Here is a 15,543-nt window from a genome sequence, read left to right as displayed (position 1 = left end):
CTTACTCCTGTAGCACATTTTCCTCCTCTTAAAATTGAGGACTGTGATGTTTTTGGCAGGGCTGATTGTTACGTTGAGCTGCATGACTAACAGGACTTCAGTGTCCATTTTCCCCGAGCAGAAAAGATCCACTCTAAACACTGCAGCACAAAACAAAGACAAAAAGCTTGTTAATGAAGACACAAAGCACTGCTAATGACAATTTACACATCTAAAATAATGGCAAAATCATGCACTGTTAGGTGACTACAAAGAAGAAACGTGTTCGTGCTTGGAACTGCCGCAACTACCCCCCAAAGTGTAATCAATCACTTTTTTACGTAGCTTTTAGAAAATTGTACTATAGAAACATATTGCACTATGAGCGGATCTTGCAACTATTTGAGCCACCTTCGTTGATTAAAAGGGACAAACCCCGGTATTAATTTGACACGAACACGATGAATGAATAAAGCCAGCTGCATTTACTGACCTTTATGGTCAAAGTTTAAGGTGAGCGAGTATTGCACCTGGAAGTGATTGGGGATTTGATGCACAATTTGGATAGTCACTCTATTCTTCTGTATTGAAGTGTGGACTTTTTTTGGAGCACTGATATCACATTATGGAAACTTCACATGCTTGAGAGCATTGTTCACTTGATGAATTTTGCATTTTTAATGTTTAAAGTTTATCACTAATTTTAATTGCTATATGATATAGTAAGGTTGATTTATCATGGTAAATCTTAATCTATTATGGTTAAAGGACAGCGCACCATTTTTTAGTTTTTTCAATTTACATGTCTAGTATATATAAAAAGGTAATTAAACGTTTCAAGAATCTCCATCCCACCATTCTAGTTTTACCTACAAGGGATTTTTAGAATAGGGTTCTCTTCAATTTTTTTTTTTTTTTTTTTTTTAGGTGTCAGGTTAAAGCTGGAACCACTTCACTAATCATGAAACCCAATTTGTTTTATCTTTAGCCATTAATAGGTTTGCCAGTACCTTTTTTCCCCCACTAGATGGAGCAGGATATAAACTTATAACATAAAATGTATGTTTGTAGGTACCGGTATGTCATTTCAGACTTCTTTATTATACAGGATTAATATAGCACCAACAGTTTGCGGTATGAAGTTGACACTATGAATCGCATGGTGGATGAATAATGCCAGTCTTTTAATCTGTGTTTACTGACCTATATGGAAACATTTTGGATGTTCACTCTATTCTTCATTTGAAGTGTGGACTTTATTGGAGCACTGATATCAAATTTTGGAAAATTAAAATGCTTGAGAGCACACTGTTCACTGGATAAATTTTGCATTGAAAGTTTAAGGTTTATCACTAATTTATGTGGCTATATGATATAGTAAGGTTGATTTCTTTATCACGGTAAATCCTAATCTATTATGGTTATTTAAATGAACAGCACACCATTTTTCGTTTTATCAATTTACACATCTAGTATATACACAGAAAAGTCACTAAAAATCTTCCCAGAAAATCAGGGTCAAGATACAATAAAGGTTTAGATTTTTGGATCTACACACCCCAGATTTTCTGCCCGCAACTTGAACAAAGGCTAGTGCAGTCAGGCCCTCCACAGACTGAAATGTCTGGCAGCATAAATACAATAGGCATTCTTAAAGTGGTTGCAAAGGCAGACATTTTTTTTTTTTAATCTTATTGCATTTATGTATGGCAATAAAAAACCTGTGTGCAGCGGCCCCCCTAATACTTACCTGAGCCCCCTCTCAAACCAGGGATGTTTACGAATGCATCTCCCTCCCGATTGGCTTACACACAGCAGTGGAGTCATTGGCTCCCGCTGCTATCAAACTCGGTTAGCCAATGAGGAGAGAGAGGGGGTGGGCCGAACTGCAGCTCCGTGTCTGAATGGATATACGGAGCTGCGGCTCAGCTCTAGTGCCTCCATAGCAATCGGCTTGCTGTGGGGGCACTTAACAGGATGGCGGGGCCAGGGACCCAAGTAGAGGAGGATCAGTGCTGCTCTGTGCAAAGCCACTGCACAGAGCAGGGAAGTATAAAGTTTGTTATTTTAATATATAAAAAAAAAAAACAAGGACTTTACAATCACTTTAAGTCCAGCACTCTTATAAGAATGCTATTTTATTATTCCTTTTAAAAAAAAAAAAAATTCAGTTTGCTAATCCTTTAACATGGGTAGTGCATCTGGAAAGTAATCACAGCGCTTCACTTTTTCCAGCCTTTTTCCAAAATAGATTAAAATTCATTATTTTCCTCAAATTCTACAAACAACCCATAATGACAATATGAAAGAAGTTTTTTTTAAATCTTTGCAAATTTATTTAAAAAAAATTAAAATACGGAAAAAAAAAAAAAAAAAAAAACTTTGTTAAAGCACCATTGGCACCAATTAGAGCCTCAAGTCTTTTTAAGTATGATGCTTGAAGTATGAAGCTTGGCACACCTGTTTTTGGGCAGTTTCTCCCATTCTTCTTTGCAGGACCTCTCACATAGTCACAGCCTTTGCCATGACACAAAAAATTGAGCTCAGGTGCATCATGATTATACTCATCATACTTGAGATGTTTCTTCAACTTGGAGTCCACCTGTGGTAAATTCAGTTGATTGGACAGGATTTAGATAGGCACACACCTGTCTATACAAGGTCCCAAATTTAACAGTGAATGTCAGAGCACAAACCAAGCTATGAAGTCCAAGGAATTGTCCGTAGACCTCCGAGACAGGATTATATCAAGTCACAGATCTGGGGGAGAATACAGAAAAATTTCTGCAGCAATGAAAGTCCCAATGAGCACAGTGACCACCATCATTTATAAATGGAAGAAGTTTGGAACCACCAGAACTCTTCCTAGAGCGGGCCACCAGGTCAAACTGAGCAATCGGGGGAGAAGAGCCTTAGTCAAGGAGGAGACCAAGAACCTGATGGTCACTAACAGAGCTCCAGCATTTCTATGTGGAGAGAGAAGAAAAACCGTCTCTGCATATGGTAGAGTGGCCAGACAGAAGCCACTCCTCAGTAAAAGGCACATGACAGCCCACCTGGAGTTTACCAGAATGCACCTGAAGGACTCTTAGACCATGAGAAACAAAATAATGGGGCGCACCGCCTAATTCTTCCTTCCAGGGTGTGGACTTTATCCTTTGTCACTCCTATACATGCTCCTTCTCTACGGCAATGTCTAATCACAGAATACCTGAATAGTATGTTGTTCTTGTTTTATCCTTATTTGTATTCCCTGCTTACCACTGTACGTTGCATTGGTCTGCATTTGTTCGGTTATGTTTTTGAAATCAATAAAAATTATTGAACAAGAAACAAAATTCTCTGGTCTGATGAAACAAAGATTAAACTCTTTTGCCTGAATGGCAAGTTTAATGTCTTGAGAAAAGTAGGAACCACTCATCATCTGACCAAAAACATCCCCAACGTGAACCATGGTGGTGGTAGCATCATGTTGTAGAGAGGTTTTTCATTGGCAGGAAATGGAAGACTAGTCGTGATTGAGGAAAATATGAATGCAGCAATGTACAGAGACACCCTTGATGAAAGCCTGCTCCAGAGTGCTCTGGACCTCAGGCGGAGGTGAAGGTTAATCTTTGAATATGACAGCACACAGCCAAGCTAACAAATGAGTGGCTACAGGACAACTCTATGAATGTCCTTGAGTGGCCCCAGAGTCCAGACTTGAACATCTCTGGAGTAGGGCTGCAACTAACGATTATTTTCATAATCGATTACTTGGCCAAATATTGTTTCGACTAAATCGGATAAAAGCCTCAAAAAAAAAAAAAAAAAAAAAAAGTTGGTGTATAATTTAGTTAATATTCTTGAATATCTATATGCAGCGGTAAATATAAATATAAAGCTATATAGTTGGATATTTAATCCACTCTGAGACAGATATATGTATTGTTAGAGGTTTAAATGTGGTACATATCAGACTCAGAGATCAATATTTTTAAAAGACCTAAAACACTGTTTTGCAAATTTTCAGACAAGATTGGTATATAATATTCATGATAGACTCCCTTATTAACCACTTAAGCCCCGGAAGATTTTACCCCCTTCCTGACCAGGGGGTATTTTGCGATTCGGCACTGCGTGATTTTAACGGACAATTGCACGGTCGTGCGATGCTGTACCTAAACGAAATTGATGTCCTTTTTTTCCCCACAAACAGAGCTTTCTTTTGGTGGTATTTGATCACCTGTGCGATTTTTTGATCATGCGCTATAAACAAAAAAAGAGCGTCAATTTTGCAAAAATAACTATTTTTCACATTTTTTTTTATATGAAATTCCCAAAAAAAAAATGTAAAAATCTAAAAAAATTTTAACATTTTCGGCCAATTTGTTTTATGCTACATGTTTGGTAAAAAAAAAAAAAAAAAAAAATCGCAAAAAGCGTATTTTAATTGGTTTGCGCAAAAGTTATCGCGTTTACTAATGAAGGGAAAGATTTTTGCTGTTTTTTTTTTTTAAAGGCGTAATGGCGGCGATCTGCGATTTTTTTTGCGGTACTGCGACATTGGGGCGGACAGATCGGACCCTTGACTGACATATTTTACACTTTTGGGGTTACCAGTGACATTACTACAGTAATCAGTGCTATACATATGCACTGTTACTGTAAAATGACATTGGTAGTGAAGGGGTTAACTTTATTTGAGAGGGAGGGGCTGTGTGTGTCCCTAGGGGCGTGATTCTAACTGTGATTGGCTGTGGCTTGAGGTGTAGGAACAATGATCAACGGTCCTACATAGTACAACCGTATGATCACTGTTTCTACACAGGGGAGAATGACAGGCGGCTTTGTCCGTGACCGTGCGGGAGCGCGCCTTCGGCGGGGCGCGGGAGCTCCCCAGAGCCTCACAGGCTAGTGACGTACCGGTACGTCACTTTGCCTGCGAGGGGCTGACCGCCGCAGTATATGTACTTGCGGCGGTCGGCAAGTGGTTAACAGGCATGTAGCTTGATACAAGCTCCTTGCACCTGCTGTCACTTATGCTGGCCATACACAAACTAATTTTTTTAGAACATTTTTAAAAACATTCATCTGATTTTCTAACCATTAGTGGGGTCTATTCGGTGTTCATTGTCAACCACAGTGAAAGGAAAGATTGAAGGGCAGAATAGAACATTTCTAGATCAAACGAATCTTCAAATAGTGTATGTGGTTTTTGCTCAGAAGTTATATTCATTTTAAAATTGAATGTTAAAAGCAAGTGGAATTTTCAAACAACACTTGTCCATTCAACGAAAATATAAAATCATTTTTGTAGGGCTGAAACAACTAATCGACTAAATCGATAATCGATAATTACAATCGTTGTCAACGATTGTCATTATCGATTAGTTGCTCCGTCGATTAGTTGTGCTGCTTTCCCCACCTGTCAGCGAGCTCTGTCTCCTCTGTGAAGCTGCAGCGTGCACACACTGTCTCTCTCTCACAGCACGGCTTCCGTGACCTCCCCCCTCCCTCCTCCTTTCCTCTCCGCCCATTTCCTGACGTCAGTGAGGGAGTGAGTCATATCGAGGTCAGGGAGAAAAGAGAGGACAGAAGCAGCAACAGAACGTGAGTGCCGAGATCTGAGCAGTGCCATGTTTCACTATATATTTCGAGTTACAAATCTGTTGTACTAAGTTTAGCTTTTCTTCTGATCAAATTGGTTGTGGTAATTTGGTTACAAGTTTTTTTTCGCTGCAAGTACCTACATTCATTTATTATCATCAATTCTCTTTTGTGTCTTAATTCCTGGTATGTTCTTATTTTCTCATTTTTTTAATTATATCTTTTAATTGTGGATTTTTAATCCAATTCATAAGGTGGGTTCTCTTTACTGGTGTCCTGTACATACAAAGCAGCCTGCCAAAAAAATAGAATAAAAGCTTATCCAGATAAAAGAGTTAATATCCCTTATAAAGTGCAATATTATAATAGAAAAATAAGTGATTAAAAACGTCCATATAGCACATATAGGTGGTCTTTCTATGCTGCCTATTTCATCTATGGCTGACATGGACGTTTTTATTCACTTATTTTTCTATTATAATATTGTACCTTATAAGGAATATTAACTCCTATCTAGATAAGCATTTATTATATTATTTACAGTATATAGCAGCTTAATTTAAAAAAAAAAAAAAAAAGTTTTGGTATAAGTGCCGGTTCACACTTGTGCGGTTTGCGAGATCGCATGTAATTCGGAGCGCACTGCTCCTTCATTACATGCGATCTCATGTGCGGATGCGAGTTCAGCCATACACTTTGTATCCGCAGCAAACACGCACATGAGGCTTTTTTTGAGCTGCCTCAGAATCGGATCGCAACTGGGGGTGTCGTTAACATTTAATTTACACCCCCTGCGTATCGCATATGGCAGTGTGAACTGCCAGATGTGCGGATGCGATGGCCTTAGGCTCGGTTCACATTTGTGCGATGCGGGAATACTGCGAATATGCAGCGTGTTCCCGCATTGCATCCACACATCTGGCAGTTCACACTGCCATATGCGATACGCAGGGGGTGTCAATTAAAAGTTAACGACACTCCCAGTTGCAATTGCATATTGCAGTGCAATCTGCAAGTTCGCACAGAATCGGATCGCACTAGTGTGAACCACTGTGCGATCCGATTCTGAGGCGGCTCAAAAAAAAGCCTCATGTGCGAGTTTGCTGCGGATGCGCTGCCAATTCAGCCATACAAAGTGTATGGCTGAACTCGCATCCGCACATGAGATCGCATGTAATTTAGGAGCAGTGCGCTCCGAATTACATGCGATCTCGCAAACCGCACAAGTGTGAACCGGCACTAACACTCTGTTTGTTCATTATTATTTTAAATAAATGAAAAAAAGGCATATTGAGTTTTTTATGATTTTATCCGATTATTCGATTAATCGAAAAAAATAATCGGCAACTAATCGATTATTAAACAATCGTTAGTTGCAGCCCTACATTTTTGTACAAATATAGATGCAAATATTTTTGTCAAAAAATCCAATACATGTATGGGCAGCAGAAGACATTTAGTAGCAGCCGCATGCTTTTTTTTTTTTTTTTATCACCTGTCATGATGGGGTTAAAAAAAAAAAAAAAAAAAAATTGCCCTTTATAGTAAAAAAAAAAAAAAAAAAAAACAACAGCAGATATCGCTACTGTAATATAATTAGAATTTCTACTGGGAAACAGTGAAAGTATTATATCTTGTATCATGTGCATGTATATAAAAAAAATATGCCCGTCGGATATGCAGGATATTTTAACTGAGAGTCAGACATGAAGCTATATGAAGGGGGTTAGGGGGGAAAATAATATTTTTATATTAAAGTAGTACTAAAAGCTGAGACTTTTTTTTTTTCATGGATATAATAATTTTAAATATAATGCACAATACTAGTAAACTTTTAACTTAAAATGTAATTGTAATTCCTTATATTACCTCTAGTCTAGTCTCATCGGCCTCCACCTTCTCTGGGTTCAGATGCTGATCTTTCCTGCACAGAGCCCTTAAAGTTAGTGATCGACCGATATTTTGGCCAATGCATATCGGTATCGACTTATATTTTTGTACATTTAAAAAACATTTTTCTTTGTTTTGACAGGTACTTTTGTGGAGGGATCTGGTGGTCTAAAAGACCCCAAACCCCTCCTCTGTACTAAAGCATTCAAAACGCCGAGTTTTGCTGTTCGAATGCGGTCATTTTTTTAAATCTGGCGCCAGACAAAACCCAGAAGTGATGTCACTCATGGCATCACTTCCAGGTTTTTGCATGAAGACCCGATAAGAGCCGAATGCGGCTTTGCCTGGGTCTTCGGCGGCCGTGCAGGCTGGTTGCCTGGGTCTCCCGGGGGGACGAAAGACCCTAGTGAGCCGCGGAAGGCAGCTGGAAAGGGGGGACGCCCCTCCCGCTCCTTGTAATGACAGCCAAGCGGCTTCTCAGCAGCATTGGTTGTCATTACAAGACAGCCGACCGTCGGCTATGGACGCCAGTACTGGGGTGATGCCTCTAGCTGCAAAGTATAGTGTGCCCATATAGCAAGGTAAAAAAAAAAAAAACTCTGCCTTTAGAATCACTTGGTTTCTTCTCTTGCCCAGGACTACATTTCCCATGAGGCATTGCTCCTCACACATTCACAAGTTCTCTGCCATCTACATACATGTATGGATGGTGTACTGAGCTGTATGTGCGTTGCACTGTATTTTCTGATATGTAAACAAATAATGCATTCTGTATGCAGGACAATTAATCGGCTCACGATTAATAGATTACGAAAATAGTTGACAACTATTTTCATAATCTATTAGTTGACGATTAATCGATTAGTTGTTTCAGCCCTACTCTGGAGAGATCTGAAAATGGCTGTGCACCGACGCTTCCCATCCAACCTGATGGAGCTCAAAAGGTCCTACAAAGAAGAACGGGAGAAACTGCCCAAAAAAAAGGTGTGCCAAGCTTGGAGCATCATACTCAAAAATACTTGGGGCTGTAATTGGTGCTTTAATAAAGTATTAAGCAAAGCCTGTGAATAGTCATGTAAAACTTTATTTTTAATAAATTTGATTTCAAACCTCTTTCACATTGTTATTATGGAATATTGTTTGTAGAATTTTTAGGAAAAAAAAATGTAATCCATTTTGGAACAAGGCTGTAACATGAAATGTGGAAAAAGATAAGCACTGTGAATACTTTCCGGATGCACTGTGTAATTAGCAGTTCCATTTGTTTGTAGACTGATTCTTTGCATCATGTGGCCTTCCACCCGTCATTCATTTGAGCAGGTTACCTGCACAGGAACATGGAAGGGCAATGCACATCAAAAAACAAACAAGACATTTCCCAGTACACTTACCAACTAACCTGTTTTTAACATGAGTTGTTAGACAGGGTCAATGTGTGTTTTTTTTTAGCAGGCTAGCTGGTTAAGTGTGCTGGCAATTTTTTTGTTTGCGATTTACATTGCCCTTGCATATGCACCTTGCTGCAAAGGCTAGTTTTTTTATATAGCCTGTTCACTGGATTTGGGGTGAGGACACGGATGCCTTCAGCTGCCGTTGTGCTCTTGCTGGATGTTCAGTGTGTTTCTGTGCTTTTGTGGAGTGGGTTGCCTCCAGGCAAACCTGCCATTAATATATAAACTGCTATATGTGCGCCAACTTGGAGACTCACAAAAATTGTGTTGGGCTCGCAGTATACAGAAAAGCCTTGTCGAAGCACTGCAGCTTTCACATATGTTTGCAAATGTTCACAACAAAACCCTCTGTTTGAAAGTGAATTGTTAGACAGCATCAAATTGTTTATTTGCAGGCTAGCTAATAAGTGTGCAAATTAGGTTTGTGAGGTATCTGCACAGGAACACCTGTACATCCAGAGCAGGCAAAGATTGCCCTTCACATAGGTGCATGGATCTGTATTGCCTGTGTAAATGAGGTCCTAGACACCCTCAACCATGCAAAGCCTGTTACAAATTTCAATGCTGTAAAGGGTGACAGGAATTACATACAGAGTAGGTGCCTGTTGTATTAACATTATTTTGGTTTAACCATTAATGGGGAAAAGGAGCGACAACCCAGATAATAGGGCCACATAAAACCTTCACAGTAAAGGCTTCTAAATCTCTAAATGTGCTCTGCACTGAAATGATGCCATTTGGACTGCCTAGATGAAAAACTATTGCCAGAGTTTTCATTGAATTTCATAAATTTGGGGCAAATCGCACACGCTTTACTTTTGGAAGTAAACTGAATTTGCACTGGATTCATAAACTGTGTGTGTTTACATCAAGGAGGTATGCACCATTTAGATAAACTCCCTGATACAAACATGACAAGAATGTCTTTCCAAAAGGAAAAGAATTACAATTATCACCAGATGGCGCTCTTGCTAAAGGCTAAGCTCACAATAGTCATGTTCTGTACAGCTTTTAAAAAGTTTTTATTCTTGGTTATTTAGCTAATGTTTTTACTACAAAAAAAAAAATTATGCAAATAACTTTCACAACAGCCACTCACCTGATAAAGAATGTGGCACATCCCCTTGCATTGAGATATTGGTCTGTGGTGGTTCCATGGCTATTGGATTGTCCACATGAAACCCCAATTTGTATTCCACCTGTCAAGTAAGATGTGTTAAAGAAACATCAAATTCACCTTAAAATGCATAACAATGGAAGGGGGAGATTACTATAAGAATGTTATCACTATGGGCATCCCACCCAGTCAACTCTGGGGAATGCAGGTCAAAAATTAACTTTAATCCCCCCACCTTAGGAACACACTAATCTTAAATTTACTCGCTCAAGCTCTGTTTGGCTGCTTCCAGTTGCTCTCATAAGCACAACTGGAAGCAGCTGAACAGCGGCCCGAACCCCCTCTTCTCTTGTGATTCATTCTGGCTGAGCTCAACCCATGTAATTGTCGACATGTTTCCTTCGCTAAGGCGCTTCTTACAGCATCTCATTGAAATGAATTGCTATGCTCTGCTGTACTCCTATTATATAAAAGGAGATGCTACTCTGAACACAAGTACAGGTGTATGCAAAAAATTGGATTTTTGTACGTACCGTAAAATCCATTTCTCTGAGTTCACCGATGGACACAGCACACCATAAATCATAACTGCTGGGTTATATTGCCGCCTGCAGTAGTAGGACTAGGCAGAACAAAAAACACCAGGCTACACCCATGGGCCGTCCTCAGCTAGTATATAACCTCCCTCTCTGCTCTAGGTAATCAGTTTAGTAGCAATCAATATTAGAAGAACTCCATAGAGGGGTGGGTGCTGTGTCCATCGAACTCAGAGAAATGGATTTTAAGGTAAGTATAAAAAAATGGATTTTTGTCTTACCATAAAATCCTTTTCTCTGGTGGTCATTGATGGACACAGCTCCATATCTTCTTTGACCCTTGGGTTATGCTGCTCTCCTTAAGAGTAGGACACTAGGTGGAAAACAATGGACTACGCCTTTAGGGCAGTCCCAGGGGATGTACTCCCACTTCCAGGTATAGGACTTCAGCTTTGTAACAAGCAGTGTCAGAAGAATACATAACTCCACTCTATAGAGGAGTGGGTCCGTCAATGCACATCAGAGAAAAGGATTTCACGGTAAGCCGAAAATTCAGTTTCCTCTTTCGTTCATTTACGGACACAGCTCCATATCTTCCTTGACCCTTGGGACATCCCAAAGCAGTGTCAACATGAGAAATGGGAAAAACACAGCAATAAACATATTTTCCAAAATGGCAAAACTTAGCCAACCAGCCAAACCAGGAACAACTGGAGCTCATTTACTAGGAAAAATTACACCCTAAATAGGCCGCATCCTCTTCAACAGCAGCCTGCAAAACTTTGAGGCCGAACGCAGCATCCACAGATGTTAATACATCCACCTTGTAAAACTTTGTGAATGTGTGCACAGACTACCAGGTGGCCGCCTTGCAAACATGGACCACCGACGCCTGATGACGGAAGGACCAGGAGGCACTAAGTGCCCTTGTAGAATGCACCTTTACAGGGAAAGGAGGAACCTGGCCCTTGATAGAATAGGCCTGCAGCACCGTCTGCCTGATCCATCTGCAAATGGTCACAGCAGATGCAGCCTGCCCCTTACGAGAACCATCCATAAGGACAAACAAGGAATCAGATTTGCAAATCGACTCAGTCGCCAAGTACACCCCGATGGCTCGAACCACAACCAGGGAATGCAAGGCAATTTTGTTTGGATGTTTCGGCTTAGGACATAATGAATTTAACACAATGTGTTCATTTAAGTGGAACCCCGAAATGACCTTAGGAAGGAACGACTGACAGGGATGTAGTACCACTTTGTCCCTGTGAACCACCAGGTAAGGTGACCGACAGAACAACGCAGCCAGCTCTGAGACCCTGCGTGCCGAAGTAATAGCTACCAAGAAAGCCACCTTCTGCGACAGAGTAAGCAGAGGAAGTTCACAAATATTTTCAAAAGGCGGTTTTTGAAGAACTGACAGTACCATATTAAGATCTCACGGAGGCACCAGGGACCCCTGCACGAAGAGGTGAACCAAGGAATTCGTAGCTAATGGGCATTGGAAAAAAAATTGCCAAAGCTGAAATCTGACCCTTGATGGTGCCCAGGGCCAAACGCTGATCTACATGACCATGAAATGAAACAGGGGGAGGCACCCCCCCCCCCCCTCCGAGACTCACACCAAGTAATGTACGCCTTCCAAACACGATGATAAATATTCCTAGAAGTAGATTTCTTAGCCATTAACAGAGTAGGAATTACCGAATCCGACAACCCTCTGTCCTTCAGTACCTGGATTTCAATAGCCAAGCTGTTAAAGCCAGCGACCATAAAGCAGGATGGAAGATCGATCCTTGAGACAAAAATCTTCTCTGAGAGGGAGTCCCCAAGTCCCCAAGGGGCATCAGCTACCAGTCTTACCATGCCTGCGTACCAAGACTGTCGAGGCCAGTCTGGGGCCACAAGAATCCCTTCTGCCTCGATTCTGCGCAGGAGTCTCGGCAGAGGTTGTAGTGGAGGAAAGACATTAGACCAGGGGTGCCGAACTCCATTTCATCGTAGGCCACTTCAGCATTACAGTTGAATATGTAAAATTAGATGTCCAGAGCATTACACCATCCTAACAGATATCAAGAGCCCCCTACCCTTCCTTACAGCACAGTGCACCCCCATTACCATGTGCTGCTGCGGTAAGAAGCTAGGGGCGGAGCTGGAAAGCAGAAAGTGCAGGATCCTGAGGCGGACCAGGGCAAGGCTAAAGTCTCCTTCGAGAGGCTGCTGAATGCTGAGACCAAGGGAGGTGGAGAGGAGAGGGTGCTGCGGCTGCACAGAAAGGTGCAAGACATGGAGAAGTTCTGTCGTCCTCTACTGCTGACTCCTGAGACAAGGTAGGTGTGGAGACAAGGGGGGTGCCACAGCTGCAGGAGAGGTGCGAGGGCCTTGTGTTTAACACGTGTTTTAGACTATACTGGCCCCAGAGCATCTGTGGCATCCACCAGAGGATCTTGAGACCTTGCCATAAACCTCGGAAGCTTCCGGTTGAGGCGAGGGGTTCACAGGTTCACATTGGGGGTCCCCCACCAGAGACACAGTTGTTGAAACCCCTCCGGGGGAAGGGACCATTCGCAAGGACTCAACTGAGGTAATCCGCCTGCCAATTTTCCACTCCTGGAATGTGCACAGCCGAGAAGGCTGGAACAAAGAATTCTGCCCACCTTAGAATGCCAGCCACTTCTTTGGCCGTCAGGGCAATTTTGGTGCCCCCTTGTTGATTGACATATGCCACAGCCGTAGCGTTGTCCGATATCCTTACAGGACACCCCTGCAGACGATCCATCCACTGGGACAGGCAAAGCCTGATCACCTGAATTTCCAGGATATTGATCGGCAGGCTGGACTCTTCCTGAGACCAAACTCCCTGGGCAGATTCAGTGCCCGAAACCCCTCCCCACCCAGACAGGCTGGCGTCCGTGGAAAACACCGTCCAGTACAGGGGAAGAAAGGACTTTTTTTGCTGGAGCGTCTGGGAATGGAGCCACTGCAGTAAGGATCCCCTCGTACTCCGGCAAAACAAGACCAGATTGTCCAGGGACCGAGGATTCTTGTCCTATCTGGCCAAGATCTCCTTTTGCAGTGGTCTGGTATGAAACACAGCAAAACGGAACTGCCTCGAAGGTGGAGACCATCAAACCCAGAACTTGCATACAAGTCCTGAGGGATGACCAGGGGTTGGATAACAGGATGCCGAATGGCATGCTGCAACTTCAGCAGTTTTGTTTCAGCAAGAAACTGAGTCGAGGCTGAATCTAGAGTCAGGCCCAGGTAGTCCAATTTATTGGATGGAATCAGAGCTGATTTTTGAAAATTCAGAGTTCGCAAAGTGATGTCCAAATCATCCTGTAGGACAGACGGAGACTCTGCTTGCAGTAGTAGATCGTCCAGGTACCCCAGTACTGCAATCCCCCTCTGAGCAAGGCTAACACCGGGCCAACACTTTTGTGAACACCCGAGTAGCTGAGGCGAGAAAAAAAGGGTAACGCCACGAATTGATAGTGCTCCTCGCCTATGGCAAAGTGAAGAAAACGATGAAGCCCGACATATTTGGATATGAAAGTAAGCTTCCTTGATATCGATAGAGGCCAGAAAAACGCCTTGATGAAGGGATGCCACTACCGTGCAAATGGCCTCCATTCTGAATTTCTGAACCCACACAAAGCAGTTCAGGGCCTTGAAGGGACAGTAAAAAGGTTTGAATAAAACCCCTGAAAACGTTCCAGCTCTGGAACTGGTACAATGACTCCTTGTGAGAGCAAATCTTGAACCACCCCGAAAAAGCCTGTAGCCGATCCGAGGACAGGCAGCAGGTTGGAAGGAAAGAACCTTGCCAAAAGCAAGGACCGAAACTTGATCTTGTAACCGGACTGGATCAATTAGTGGACCCATTTGTCTTGAATAAAGGAGGTACACGGGTCCGGAAAGACGCCCCCCCCCCCACCCCATGTACGAGTAAGGACGCCCTTCAGGCAGAGGACTTGTCTGCAGGGCCAGCGGAGCCCACTTTTGATTTACTAACCCAGGGTCTCTTGAAACCTCCCGAGAATGTACGGGAGGATTTTGAACCCTCGTCCTGCGACCCCGTGGGACGAAAGGGCCGCTTGTGGGCTAAGAAGACAGGAACACGTTTGCAGCGAGGCTCTCTGCTTTTGGTAACCTGTGGAAGCAGGGAGCTCTTACCTCCCGTGAAACCTTTAATGATCACTTCCATAGAAACTCCAAACAAGCAGTCCCCCACAAAGGGGAGATCCGTCAGCACCTTTTTGGAGGCCTGATCCGAGGACGAGCATTTCAGCCATATCATGCAGCGAAGAGTAACCGCTGTCGCAGACACTCTGCAGGCCAAAGTGGCCGCATCCAGTGAAACATCACAAATACTATAACCCCTGTATCAACTGATCCACCAGCTCAGAGGGATGAAGACCCCCTTCCAAATCCTGGCGTAGCAGCTTTGCCCATTCTGCAAAGGTCTGGGAGACCAAGGTTATGGCAAACATTGGCCCCAAAATTAAACCTGGCACGGTAAAAAAAAAAAAAAAAAAAAAAAAGTAGCAGACCAGAAATTCCGCCTTCCTGTCTACAGGGTCTTTTACATTTTGCCGTAATTCGGGAATCGAGGGAAAAACGCTGAATGAATTGTATGTTGCTCCAGCTACATACAGTACACAGTGCTGGGTTCAGGCTGTGGGACAGACACTTCCCATTTCACATCCAGAACAATGCAGAGTGGGTCTGAGCGGTGCTTAGCCATTCAAAAGCAGCTTTGTATTCTGTGAATGAATAGAAAGCTTCTGCTAATTGGCTGAGGTGAACGGATGTCACTTTCTGACTCACTGAAAGGCTCAGGAGCTGAGAAGTGTGAATCAACACTGACTTTTCCAGGAATAGTTGAAATTGCATATCATTTTGGCTGCTTATAGTATGTAAGTGTGCTCTAAATTCATGAAAGGTAAAAAAAAAAAAAAAAAAACACGAGCATTTAATA

General features: G+C 42.3%; 1 protein-coding gene across 1 annotated transcript in view; it reads right to left on the bottom strand.

The window, feature by feature from the left end:
- Positions 1-15,543, bottom strand: part of RYK (receptor like tyrosine kinase) — a 424,049-nt gene that overhangs the window by 329,271 nt on the left and 79,235 nt on the right. Inside the window, exons 3-4 of the mRNA XM_082248811.1 lie at positions 10,009-10,108; positions 6-140 (exon numbers count right to left, since the gene is read on the bottom strand). Coding sequence (XP_082104937.1) covers positions 6-140; positions 10,009-10,108 — 235 coding nt within the window. The remainder of the gene's footprint in view (positions 1-5; positions 141-10,008; positions 10,109-15,543) is intronic.

This window comes from Pelophylax lessonae (assembly GCF_965119305.1).
Source record: "Pelophylax lessonae genome assembly, chromosome: 3".
Taxonomy (NCBI): domain Eukaryota; kingdom Metazoa; phylum Chordata; class Amphibia; order Anura; family Ranidae; genus Pelophylax; species Pelophylax lessonae.
This window is presented reverse-complemented; position numbering and strand designations above follow the sequence as displayed.